This window comes from Bubalus bubalis, chromosome 5 (genome assembly GCF_019923935.1).
Source record: "Bubalus bubalis isolate 160015118507 breed Murrah chromosome 5, NDDB_SH_1, whole genome shotgun sequence".
Taxonomy (NCBI): domain Eukaryota; kingdom Metazoa; phylum Chordata; class Mammalia; order Artiodactyla; family Bovidae; genus Bubalus; species Bubalus bubalis.
In genome coordinates, this window is record NC_059161.1 from 126,867,219 (window position 1) to 126,880,524 (window position 13,306).

Sequence of the window (13,306 nt, forward strand, 5' to 3'; positions counted from 1 at the left end):
GGTCTTCGCAGTGTGGGCTGAAGATCTGAATGGAAAAAAAAGGCTGAGTGAGGGGGGAGTTTTGCCTGCCTGACCTTTGAGCAGGGTCACCAGGCTTCTTTCACTCTCAGACTGGAACTTCCCACATCAACTTTTCTGGTTTTGGGGTCTCTGGGCTTGGGCTGGAACTATATCACCAGGTCTCCCATATCACTAGCTTGCTGACTACAGATCTAAGGATGGCTCAGTGCCCATAATTGCCTGAGCCGATTCCTTAATAATAAATATCTTTACACTGACACGTCGCCTATTGGCTCTGTTTCTCTGGAGAGCCTTGACTAACACATGGGAGAAACTGGATGTGAGGTATTCAGGAGCTCCCTGTCCTGTCTTCAGTATAATTGTGTAAACCGGGAACTACTCTTAAATAAGTGCATTAACATCCTTATCGGGGTGATGGTTACCTGGCTGCATATGCATGCAAAAACTCACTGAACTGTACATTCATCCATGTTACTGAATGTACATTATACCTCAACTATTTAAAGTGAAACTGAGACTTCTCTGGTGGTCCAGAGGTTAAGAATCCGCCTTCCAGTTCAAGGGACATAGGCTTGATCCCTGGTCGGGAACAAAGATCCCACACGCTGCAGGGCAACTCAGCCTGAGCACTGCATCCACTGAACCTGTAAGCTCTAGAGCCCGTGCTCTGCAATGAGAGATGCCCCACATGCTGCTGCAAAGACCCTGCTGCTGCTGCTGCTAAGTCGCTTCAGTCGCGTCCAACTCTGTGCGACCCCATAGACGGCAGCCCACCAGGCTCCCCCGTCCCTGGGATTCTCCAGGCAAGAACACTGGAGTGGGTTGCCATTACCTTCTCCAATGCATGAAAGTGAAAAGTAAAAGTGAAGTCGCTCAGTTGTGTCCGACTCCTGGTGACCCCATGGACTGCAGCCCACCAGGCTCCTCCATCCATGGGATTTGCCAGGCAAGAGTACTGGAGTGGGGTGCCATTGCCTTCTTCAGTGCAAAGACCCAGTGCAGCCAAAATTAAAAATAAATAAAGTGAACTTAACGTAAAAATCTCAACTGACAGCTTCTCTTGGAAAACCAGGAGATCCTGTAGCTCTAGCCTATTCCAACTGGCAGCAGCCAGTGGGGCTGGAGGGCAGGTGCCCCCTTTAGACGGGGGAGGGGTTCTTGGCTCCACATAGTTGCCGCCTGCTTATTGGTCCTTCTAGCCCTGGTCCCTGCTCCAGCTGTGTCTGCTTGGAACTTCTGGGCTAACAGCCTTTTTGGGGTGGGAGGGTGTGTGGGGGATTTAGGGGAGCTGTGGGTACTGCTGATGCCAGCAGATACACGGCAGCCAATTAAAACCTCCCCACTAACCGTCCCCCCTCCCCGGTTCCAACCATAGCGCCTACCAAGCTGGGGCCAGTGGGAGGCTGACCTTGAACAGGGTCTGCTCTTCCCCTGGCCCATGTCCATCATTCTCCCCAGCCCCTGCAGAGGGGACAGATTTCTTCTCTGGCAGCAATGCCATCTGTGCGTGCTGGTGGAGGGTAGGGGGAAGGAGGGTGGACCATGGCTCCCAGACAACCTGCAACTCCCCCCTCATCCCCAAGCCTGCCAGACTGGCAGAAGAGATCACCTAATTGGGGATTAAGGATTAATTGTGATCTGCCAGGCAAGTGGTGCTGAGGCTGCTACAGCCAGCCCTGGCACCTCGGTGTCCAAGCTCCAGACTGAGCAAGGCGCTGGTGGCTGCCTGCCTGATCTGTCTCAAGGCCATCTTGTTGGCACAATCACTGAAAGTTCCTCCCCTTTCTGGGCCTAGAGGTCAAGTTCATCCTTCCTCCCAGCAGGTGGGAATGGTGGCTGGTCATGCAGGGCTAGAAGAGGCCTCAGCCTGTCCAGGGTCCACTCTGACCTGAAGGCTCCCTTTCTGGTTGGCACTGTGACTCTATAGTCCCCAGGCCTGGCTGAAGTCCCCCTGATGCTTCTTCCTAACATGTGTGACTGTATGCCAGTTCCTCATCCTCATGGAGCCTTCCAGTGCCAGGCACAGGGACTGGATCATCCCAGGGGGCAATGGGGGACCGTGGCCAGTTTCTGGATAGGAGTGTGACAAAATGGCATTTTAGAAAGAAAAATCTGGCAGCACGTGCTGCATGGCCAGGAGCAGGGAGAGGGCAGTGGAGCTGGGAGAACTCCCGCACGTTGCTGGGACCTGGCCTCCCGGGTCCCTCGATATGGAAAATGGGGTTATGAAGGCCATGGCAGGGCTGGAGTGAGGAGCTGTATCATTTGGTTTCCCTGGGAGGCAAACACCAAGATGAAGTTCGGAATGTGAAAAAGAGGAAGTGTGATGAAGAAGGATTGGGCAGAGAGTTGCTGATTTGGGGCTGACCTGACCACACCTCGGCTAACCTAGAGGGGGGAGCTTGGAACAGAGCCCACCTGTGTGCTCGGTCAGTGGCTGCAGGCTTCCGGGAAGAGTGAGGTGTGTGCCCAAAGGCTGAGATATATCCTGAAGGGGCCTGTCAGCTCCCTCACCCCCTGCAGCCCACCAGCAAATTCTTTCTTGCAGGGAGCTCTGAGCTGTGCCCCTCTAAGAGGAAATGGGAAGGAGCTTGGGAGAAGCCCTTAGGCACGTGGTCTTCGGTTGTAACCTTGGATCCAGAAGAGCATTTCACAGGGTGAGGGGCCACCATGCACCCAGCTCTGGGAGAAGCAGGTTGGGTTTACTCATCTGGGAACATTTCCCAGTACTTGCTCTGGGCTGGCTGTAGGATCTAGGGAGGGCCCCTTACCCACCCAAAGTTCACAATCGAGAGGACTTCACTTTGAGGGCCAGATACCTGCAGGATGAACAAGTGAGCAGTGGAAGCTGTGTCCCCAGCTCGAAGATGCTTTATTGTCAGAGAAACAGAGCTGGGCAAAGGGGCTTGGTGGAGGAGGGGGGTGGGGGTGTTGCAGGCAAGGGCTGTGCACACTGGCCAGGGCAGGGAGAAGAGGGGGAGGGGTCCCAGCTGGAGGTGAGGGGCTCCAAGAACACACTGGCAGGCAGTGGCTCTGGTCCCAAGTCCTGTCTGCTGCTTCCAGCTTCTGTGCAGGCTCAGCGAGACATCATTCGCACAAACTCTGCCAGGACAAAGCCAACATTTCAGTCTGCTCTCTGGACCTCGACACCCTGGAGTGAGGCGAAGATACTGGCTTTGAGGTGGGAGGGGGTGTGGTCAAGGGCAGGGCCTGCAACGGAGTCCCCTGAATTTGGTGGAGAATAGGCCAGGAAGAGGGGCTTTGTCTTTGGGGGAAAAAAAAAATCTTGTAACTGAACCTACTTTCCTCTTTGCTTTGGCTGCTAGGAAGCTTGGGAACACTTTTGGGCCTACCTTGGAGAATTTCTACACACTGACTTTCCTTATGTGTGTTTAGTCACTCAGTCGCGTCTGACTCGTTGTGACCCTATGAACTGTAACCCGCCAGACTCCTCTGTCCATGGACTACTCCAAGCAAGAATACTGGAGTGGGTAGCCATTGCCTTCTCCAGGGGATCTTCTTGACCCAGGGATTGAACCTTGGTCTCCTGCATTGCAGGCAGATTCTTTACCGTCTGAGCCACCAGGGAAGCCCTGACTTTCCGTGAAAGTGAAAGTTGCTCAGTTGTGTTTGGCTCTTTTCGACCCCATGGACTATACAGTCCATGGAATTCTCCAGGCCAGAATACTGGAGTGGGTAGCCTTTCCCTTCTCCAGGGGATCTTCCCAACCCAGGGATCGAACCCAGGTCGCCTGCATTGTAGGCGGATTCTTTACCAGCTGAGCCACAACGGAAGCCCAAGAATACTGGAGTGGGTAGTCTGTCCCTTCTCCCGCAGATCTTCCCTACCCCAGGAATCAAACTGGGGTCTCCTGCATTGCGGGTGGATTCTTTACCAGCTGAGCTATGAGGGAAGACTTTACTTTCCTTGGCTTCCTTTTATTATTTAATCCTTGTTTTCCCTCTGTTGGGAAGGGGTAGGCTTCCTGGATCTAGACGCTGGCTCCATCCACTTCTTTTGCTAAGCACCCTCGCTTCCCTAAGAACCGACTTTCTCCTCCTTGTGGGGTTAAGCCTGGCTTCCTCCCAGGTTCTCCTGATGGTTAGCCGGCAGAGGAGATAGGTGTGCTTAGCACAGAGCCTGACACACACACAGCGCTTGAGGCTCTTCCTCTGTGAAAACTCGCGCAGGGTCCGCAGTGCTGAGCATGGGGGAGCGGTGCGCGGTACCTTCGAAGTCCACCAGGCCGTCCCCGTTGAGGTCAATGTCGCGGAGGATCTCGTCCACCTCCCGCTGGCTGAGCCGCTCTCCCAGCAGGGCCTTCAGGGCCGCCCGGAGCTCACCCAAGCTGATGCAGCCGTCCCCGTTGGTGTCGAACTGCGGCGACACCGGGTCACGAACCAGTCATTGATTCGCGCGGCCCCGCCCTCGCCGCGGACACGCAGGCCCCGCCCGCGCCAGCCCCGGAGACCCCACCTCCCGGAAGGCGTCCCGCAGCTCCCGGACGCCGATCATGTCCGCGGTCTCCGCTAGCAGCTTGGGGCCCATCAGCTCCACAAAGTCTTCAAAGTCCACCTTCCCTCCACCTGGGGGCCACGCCCAGAAGAGACCCGGAACCATCAGAGACCCCTGCCCAGCCCTGGCCTCCTCCGCCCTCCCCTCCTGGCCTGTGTCCCTCTCCCCGCCTCACTGAATGGGCCTTTCCCTCCCTCTGGGTCTCCTAGGCTGTGTCTCCTGCTGGCTTTCCTTAATTTTCCTGAAGAGCTCAGTTGGGCTCAAGTTCCTGACTCCAGTGACCTGGCTGTGTGACCTTAGGCAAGTCACGGGGACCTTTCAGAGACTGGCTGCGTGCTAAGTCGCTTCAGTTGTGTCCAACTCTTTGTGACTCCATGGACTGCAGCCCGCCAGTCTCCTCTGTCCATGGGATTTCCCAGACAAGAGTACTGGAGTGGGGTTGCTATTTTCTTCTCCAGAGGATCTTCCCAACCTAGGATTTGAACCCCGGTCTCTTAAGCCTGCTCCGTTGATAGGCAGTTTCTTTACCACTAGCGGAGACTGTTGCCTCATCTAAAAAGTGGGCATGCTAGCCCTTGACCCACCCACCTCACGGGGGATGGTGAGATCTCTGGAGGCAGAGAGCTTGCTGTGAGAACGATCAAAGTCCCAGGTTCTGGGAGCCAACCTGTGTAGCCACCTCGGTTCCCTGAGCTGCCTGGCTGCCCTGACCATGGTCATGGCCTCTGGAGAACTGGGGGTGGGACAGGTCTCAGGCACATACTGATTTGCTGGGAGATCTCGATGAGCTCCATCTCGGTGGGCATGTAGCCCAGCGTCCGCATGCAGGCCCCAAGCTCCCGGTAGCCGATGTAGCCGTCCTGGTCTCGGTCAAACTCCTGAAAGGCGGCCTGCAGCTCTGCCAGGCAGGGCGGGGTCAGTCCTTTCCGCACGTCCCCTGGGACCCCAGCCTGGATTAGACCTTCTCACCTTGGTCCTGTCATGTCCTGCTTTCTAAACAGTTGTTTCTCTTTGCTACCCCAGGGTCTTTGCAAATGTTATTCCTTTCATTCACTGTGCAAATATTTAAGGGACATCTGCTCTGTGCCAAGTGCTACTCTCGGTACTGCAGATGTGGCGGTGAAGAAAGAAAAAGATGAAGGAGAGAAAGAGAGAGGGAGGGGAAGAAAGAGAGAAAGGGAGAAAGAAAAGAAGGAAGGAAGAGAGGAAGGAGAGAAAGGAGAGAGTGAAGGAGGTGAGAAAGAAAGAGAGAGGGAAAAACAATCCTTGACCTCATGGAGCTCACATTCTGGAACATTCTTGGTCTTTATGCCACCTATTCAAGGAGGTCTTCCCTCTCAATTCAGTCCCCTCTGGCTCCTCTGATCACTTCCTTGAGAGCGCATAGCACCATTTGTACTGGCAGTTGACCTGTTGACATCTCTCTCCAGAGGACACAGGCCAGATCTATCTGGTTGGCCACGTTTCCCAGTACTCAGAACTGGGCCAGGCCCACAGTGGGCACCCAGGAAGTGTTCGCTGGATGAATAAAAGGGGGACCATGTCCCACCGGGCAAATAGAAGCAGGAAACTGACATCTGGGGGTTCTCTCAACCCCGCCCTGCTCAGTCTGGTCCCCATCTTCCCGCTTGGATCCCCTCCAGCCTGCTTGCTCCCAGTTCCTCCTGGAGACTGCTCGGACCCCCACCCAGTGCCCCCCACTCCGGAAACTCGAGTTCTTTCCCCAACCCTTTACCTTCAATCTCCTCTGGCCGCAGCTCCCGGTCCTGAGGGAAGACAGAAGGGTTAAGAATTCCCTGGACAACCCCCCAGGTACCTGCACCTCCTCTTTCTGGTTCTCTGGGGCCCCCCACTCAGCCCCACAACATACAGGCACTCCTTCCCGCCCACCATTTATGCTGATGGGCTGGGCATCTGGGCCCCCCTTCCTGTCCCCTGTGCCCTCCTTCTGGAGCTCCGTTAGCCAGAGATGGAGCTGGGGTTGGGCAGACCCTCCGGCTTGGCCATGTCTCTCTTGTTCTCTCTATTCCTCTTTGGGGGCCCTGTCCCTTCCCTGCCCATCCCCTTGGTGGCTCCTGTCTCTGCTGTTTCTCTGAGACACTCTCTGCCCCCCTCTTCTCTCTTTCCTGGCCTGTTTCCCCAGGTCCCCCCCGTTTTGATCTTATGTCTGTTTCTCCATGCCTCTCTCTCCCCGACATTCCTAGATTGGTGAGCCTTTGCTCTGAGATCCCCACTCAGTCCTCTCCCCCCCCCATCAAGGAGAGGCAAAACGTGGGGGCAAGGGTAGGGACCGGAGGCAGGCAGGTGGTGGCCGTACATACGAGCTGGGTGGCGGCGATGCTGGGCCGCAGAAAGATGCAGGCGGGCCCCACCACGCTGCTGAGCACGGAGTAGCCCTGGACGCCCGGCCCAGGGGCCCCCGGCTCCTCGGGACTGGGGCTGGGGCTGGGGCTGGGGCCCAGGCCATGGCGGGACCCCCCTGGGGGGGAGCCAGGCCACTGCCAGCGGTCCTGCAGCAGAGCCAGCCATGAGCTGGGGCAGTGACCCCTCTCCACCCTCACTTGCCAGCCTCTCCCGTCGTTAGAACCCAGCACGGGACAGTGGAACCTCATCATCAATACTCTTGACGAGAAGGGTCCACTCCCTTACTGTTCAGTGGGGCAAACCGGGGCCCAGAAAAGGGGCAAGGCACAGGGCCATGGTCACTTCAGAGGGCAAGGGCAGCAGCAGGAAGGGGGCAGTTGGATGGGCAGTTGGGGGGCCTGACGAGCTTGGCAGCAGAAGGCCCAGAGGTCTGCAGGAGCCAAGACTACGATGGGTCAGAGTCTGGGGTCTGCCAGGGAAGATCTTGGTCGACAGTGGTGGGCACCAACCCACTCATCCCCCTGCTGTGCCCACCTGTGACCCCAGTTGGGCCCTGCCCACCCCATCAGACCCTTTCAGGGTCCAGCCCAGCCTCCCGGCCTTGGCTTCTCCCCCTTAACCCTCCTACCTTAGGCGCCCGGTGCCGGGGCCGCTTGGCACAGTTTCCCATGGGCCCTTGAACCATGCCAGGCCTGGAGTCCCGGGGGCAGCCCAAGGCTGGGCCTCAGAGGATGCTGTGGGCTCCCACCGGCTCCCAGTGAGAGTCTGAGATCACTGCAGGGGATTTTCCGAGGGTTTTGTGGGGAAGATCGCGGGCGGGTGGGCAGGCGGAGAGCCCGGGGCACAGGGGCTTGGGTCCTAATCTGGGATTATCTCTGAGCATCTCTGCTGGTGAGGGTGGCCACTTGGGGCGCAAGGCCCCCCCCTGGAAGGCACAGCTTCCCTGTGCTCACTCCTGAGGGTCTTGCAGACACGCCCTCTCCAGCATTCTCTCCCACCAGCCCAATCTGGAGAGATTTAATGTCTTCAGAAGCAGGGCCTAGACCTGGGAGGAGGAAGCCAGGTGCCTTGATTGCCAGGGTGGGCTGAGTCATCTCTCCAGGGAATGGCAGACCCAGGAAGCACCTGCCCCTCCCAGCTGGACCCCTGCTGTCACCTCAGAGCATCCGCCCAGCCTGCCTGCCCTCGGCACCCTTGCCTGGACCTGCCCCAGCCTGGCTACTTAGGCAAGGACCCAAGGACAGCTGACCCTGGGCTCTGCGGTCTGGAAACAGGGCTCAGTGATGGCAGAGGTTGCAGGGCATGCCAGCCTCTCTCTGGGCAGCTGAGTGGCTGCTGGCCCATCCATCAGAGTGCATGTCTGAACTCCCCTCCCTGGGCTCAGCCCTGGGTTTGTCCTGTGGGGCCCCGGCTAAGGCGTGGGGTCCCCGCTATTCCCTCATGGTTCCCTCAGCTGAGGATGATCCCACACCCCAGCCCCCTTTACCTGCCCATAGGCGGCCTGCACCTGAGCCTCCAGTTCCCGAAGGAGCGCCCGCCGCCTGGTGGCTGCTGGGCTGGCAGGGGCCCGGCTAGGCCCTGGCGTGACCTCGGAGGGGGTGGGGTCCCCCGTGGGGAGGCTGCCATCTGCCGGGCCCTGGGGAAGGGCCATGGAGACGAGCGCTTGGCACCTCCTGCCGTCTGAGGGGCACTGCCCACTGCACTTTCCCAGGGCCTGCGGGAGGGTGGCCGTGTGGGCAGCTGCAGGTGTGGTTCCCGCAGGGTCCCTGCTACTCTTCTTCCTGTTTCCGGCTCCAGGGGCTGGTGGGCCCCAGGCCCTCCAAGAACCCCATCTTTCCTAGCTCCCTGGACCCCTCACACAGCCCCTCCCTGAAACCCTGCCTTGCCACCCACCATGCTCAGGCTGCCACAGACCGTGCCCGGGGCTCCTCGCGTCACAGTGGCCTCTCTGCCCATCTCCCCATATGCCCCTCCGCCTCTGAGTCTGTGTTGCTCTCTGCCCCTCCCTGGCCCCTCTGCTCCGGGGGGGTCTCTCTGTGTCTGTCTCACCTGCCATTCTCGCTCCACCCCCTGCCCCCTGCTGACATCTGTCCAGCTGTGTCCCTGTGGGTCCCTCTGACCACTTGTGCCCATCTCTTTGTCAGTTTCCTCCCTCTGTTGGGTGAGACTCTTCCCCACATTGGTCTGTCCCTCTTTCTGTCTGTGCATTCTTGCTCTTCCTGTTCTCCGTAGGATACCCTCTCCCAGGATGGCTGTTGGACTCTGGAAAAACCATCCCCCTAAGCCCCATCCCAGATCTGCCCCACTTTCCCCGACCCAGAGCCCTGGGGTATCTCTGCACTTGCCCACCGCCCCACTTCCGCCCGCACCTCCCACTTAACCTGTGCAGACCTCCAACTTCCTGCTTCTTGGGGAGAAGGGTGAGGGTGGGCCAGGCAGCCTGCAGCGGCCTCTGTGTGCCCCTCCCCCCAGGTTTTGCCCCTAACCCACTTACCGCCCAGCTGCCGGCTCCTCACCTCCCAGAATGAGGTCAGTTGTCCTGCCCCGGCCCTGCTCCGGGCCCCTCATGATTTATTCACCTGCCCCCCGCACCGGCCTTTGTCCAAGGGAACCAGATCCCACCAAGCACCTGCCACCTGAGCTGGTGGCGCTGGCCTCTCTTGCCACAGCATGGCCATCCATTCATGTATTTCTTTTGCAAACACCAAAGGTCTGCCGGGATCCAGCCCCGGGTCAACACGACAGACCCCGTCTGCTCTGAGGGCCCTGATGTCAGGCACATCTAATTCAGCAAAGGGCTGAGAGACAGTCTCCAAGAGCTTTGGGGCAGGGACCTAGGCATCAGGAAGGCTTCATGGGGGAGATGGGTCGATGGGCAGCATTCTAGGCGTTGCCCACTGATGTTTACCTGGGTGAGTCCCAGGGTCCCCAGCAGGGACCAGCTGTAAACATGGGGTGTTCCAAGGCTCTGGAATCCAGCAGGGTCTGTGGGTGGAGGCCTTCAGGAGGGAGGAAGGGCTTGTAACCCCTGCAAAGGCCGCAAGAGGTAGGAGAAAACTCCCAGGAGACTCGATTTCAGCAAATGTTTGTGGACCCCCTGCTGTGTGCCTTCCTGGGACCTCCCACCTGGTTTGCACCTTCAGCAAACCCAGAGCTGATGTGGAGGGGTGAGCGCAGGGAAGGGCCTGACCGGCTGTCAGAGGAGGAGCATGGGGACCTTGATGCGATAGGGGCTGGGGAATGACCTGTGAGCTGAGACCAGAGGGATGATGGGAGTGACCACATGAAGGGGGGCGGGTGGACTTGCAGGCAGAGGGAACGGCCACCACAGAGCCCTGAGTGAATCTGAGCAAAGGCCAGGGTTGAGAGGCCAGTGGATGCCGGCCGGTGGTCAAGGGTGGCTCATTGTGACCATTCATGTTGACCATTTGAAGACTCAGCTTCAGCATCCTTCGGTCCCTCTGCACCCTGGGTCACAGCTCCTCCCAGAGGCCAGGCGTGCACAGCATCCCCAGTGGGACTGTAAACATCCCTTAGAGAATTCTCCTGTTTTCTGCATGGTCTTAGAATGGACCTGCAGGCCTGGGATCTCCCCTGCATTTGCTGTGTGACCCTACGCAAGGTATTTCATTTCTCTGAGTCTTACTTTCCTTATGGAAAGTGGGTAAGAAAGTTTCCTTATCTGGAAAATAGGGATTGACCTAGTATTTGCCTCATGGTGCCTTTGTGAAAATTAAATGAGAAAAGACCAATCAGGTTCCTGGCGTATTGGAAAGGCTCAAAAAACTGTGGATGTCACATGAGATGAAAGAATCCATGTCCAAATAACCGCCTAAGAAGGTGGGGAAGTGTTGAGAAATGTGTCCCAAAGTAAAGCCAAAGAAGTGGGGATTATCACTGGTCAGGGTATGTGGGCTGGAAGCATTTTCAATGAAGGAGCAAAGCCTTCATGTCCAACTCCAGGGTCCAAGATGCCCAGGTGGATCAGTGGTGGACAAATGAATGGATGGATGGTTTGGTAGATAAGTGAGTGGTTGGATTGGTTGCCAGATGATTTGATGGGTTTGAATGGTTGGTGGTGGGAAGGATGAACAATTGAGAAGCTGGATGGATAGACAAACATGGGAGGATGAATAAATGGACAGGTGGATGTATAGTTGAGAAGATAGATGGGAAGTTGGATGAATGAATGGATGGACAGTTGGGTGACTGCATGGAAGGATGGGTAGATGATTTGATGGGCTAATGGTTTCATAGACAGATGGTCGGTTGGATGATAGATGGGTGAATGGAAAGATGGAGGTACAGACAAGTAGAGGGTGATTGCGTAGGTAAATGAGTAGTGGCTGGGTAAATGAGATGGTGGGTAAACGGACAGGTAGATGTTTTGATGGACTACTGATCTAATGTTTGGTTGTCGAATGGCTGAATAACTGGGTGAAAGTGAAAGTCACTCAGTTGTGTCTGACTCTGCGACCCCATGGACTATACAGTCCATGGAATTCTCCAGGCCAGAATACTGGAGTGGGTTCCTTTCCCTTCTCCAGGGGATCTTCCCAACCCAGGGATCGAACCCAGGTCTCCTGCATTGCAGACGGATTCTTTACCAGCTGGGCCACAAGGGAAGCCCAAGAATACTGGAGTGGGTAGCCTATCCCTTCTCCAGAGGATCTTCCTGACCCAGGAATCAAACAAGGGTCTCCTGCATTGCAGGTGGATTCTTTACCAACTGAATAACTGGGTAGATGGGTATATAGATGGACAGACAGATAAATGGAGGCTGGGTGGATGGACTTGCTGTTGAAGGTCTTACATTCTTAAGTCAAAGAGTTCATTAGGGTAAAGACCATATTTTACTTGTTTCAGTGTCTTCCCTTATGTCCAGTCCAATCATTGCTGAGACACACTAATCAATGTGTGAATAAGGACCTGTGCTTGGGGACTTCCCTGGTGGTCCAATGGTTAAGACTCTGCACTACCAATGCAAGGGGCATGAGTTTGATCCCTGGTTGGGGAACTAAGATCCCACATGCTCCACAGCACAGCCGAAAAAAAAAAATAAAAACCAATAAGGATTTCTTAAAAAAAAAAAAGACTTGTGTCTATCTCCTCCTACTCTGAGTTGAGTTGTAATTCCCCTAAAGGCAAAGATGATGGTTCCTTCTCTACCCAGTTCCCCGCAAGCCAAACCCAGGCATGGCCAGTGGTAAGATATCACTTAAGTTATACACACACTCACCAGGACAGCTACAGTGAAACAGACAAACAGTAACAATCATTGGTGAGAATGTGGAGAAGTTGGAACCTTCACAGGCCGCTGCTGGGCTTATCCAATGGTGCAGCCACTTTGGAAAAGAGTTAGGCAGTTCCTCAAAATGAGTTACCACGTGACTCAGCAATTTCACATTTAGGTATATACCCAAGGGAATTGATAAGTTCACACAAAAACTTGTGTGTAACACTGTTACAAGGTTCATAAAGTAAAAGTTGCTCAGATGTGTCTGACTCTTTGTGACCCCTGGAATTCTCCAGGCCAGAATACTGGAGTGGATAGCCTTTCCCTTCTCCAGGGGATCTTCCCAACCCAGGGATCGAACCCAGGTCTCCCGCAATGCAGGCAGATTCTTTACCAACTGAGCTATCAGGGAAGGTGTTACTCATACAGTAAAAAAATGAAGCAACCCAAATGTCCATTAATACATAAATGGGTAAACAAAATGCGTATGTCCAGACAATGGAATATCATTTGGCCATAGATAGAAATGATGTCCTAACCCATCCTACAACATAGATGAAGCTTGAAGACATTATGCTAAGAGAAAGCAGCCGGACGTGAAAGGCCACATCGTGTATGATTCCATTTATATGAAATATCCTGAAGAGGCAAATCCATAGTGACAAAATAGATTGTGTGCATGTGTGTCAGTCGCTCAGTAGTGTCTGACTGTTTGCGACTGTAGCCCACCATGCTCCTCCGTCCATGGGATTCTCCAGGTAGGGATGGTAGGAGGGGGAATGAGGCATGATGGCTAATGGGTCCAGGGTTTCTTTTTGGAGTGATGAAAATGCTCTGGAATTAGTGGTGATGATCACACAACACTGAATATACCAAAACCCACAGAACATACACTTTGTAAGGGTGAATTTTGTGTAGCAATAAAGCTCTTACATACACTTTGCTGCTGCTGCAGCTAAGTCACTTCAGTCATGTCCAACTCTGTGCGACCCCATAGACGGCAGCCCACCAGGCTCCCCCGTCCCTGGGATTCTCCAGGCAAGAACACTGGAATGGGTTGCCATTTCCTTCTCCAATGCATGAAAGTGAAAAGTGAACGTGAATTCGCTCAGTCGTGTCTGATCCTTAGCGACCCCATGGACTGCAACCCAACAGGCTCCTCCGTCCAT

General features: G+C 55.5%; 1 protein-coding gene across 3 annotated transcripts; it reads right to left on the minus strand.

The window, feature by feature from the left end:
* Positions 1 to 2,209: 2,209 nt before the first annotated feature.
* Positions 2,210 to 9,086, minus strand: CABP2 (calcium binding protein 2). 3 transcript variants are annotated; one of them, XM_044943771.2, is made up of 7 exons: positions 7,530 to 9,080; positions 6,859 to 7,047; positions 6,273 to 6,303; positions 5,301 to 5,435; positions 4,499 to 4,608; positions 4,252 to 4,399; positions 2,875 to 3,123 (listed from the first exon to the last, which is right to left on the minus strand). In XM_044943771.2, the coding sequence occupies exons 1-7, from the start codon at positions 7,584 to 7,586 to the stop codon at positions 3,098 to 3,100; spliced, it is 696 nt and encodes a 231-aa protein (XP_044799706.2). In that variant the 5' UTR covers positions 7,587 to 9,080; the 3' UTR covers positions 2,875 to 3,097. The 3 variants fall into 3 exon arrangements, with proteins under 3 accessions (XP_044799705.2, XP_044799706.2, XP_025142573.3); XM_044943770.2 differs by lacking the exon at positions 6,859 to 7,047 and having other exon boundaries at positions 2,210 to 3,172; positions 7,530 to 9,086; XM_025286788.3 differs by lacking the exon at positions 6,859 to 7,047 and having other exon boundaries at positions 7,530 to 9,072.
* Positions 9,087 to 13,306: the final 4,220 nt, after the last annotated feature.

Coding starts and splice junctions, on each gene's coding strand:
- CABP2 (XM_044943770.2), bottom strand. CDS start 7,586: ATGGTTCAAGGGCCCATGGGAAACTGTGCCAAGCGGCCCCGGCACCGG. Junction 6,304..7,529: donor CCCGGCACCGGGCGCCTAAG/GTAGGAGGGTTA, acceptor GTCTTCCCTCAG/GACCGGGAGCTGCGGCCAGA. Junction 4,609..5,300: donor CGAGATCTCCCAGCAAATCA/GTATGTGCCTGA, acceptor CGTGGCCCCCAG/GTGGAGGGAAGGTGGACTTT.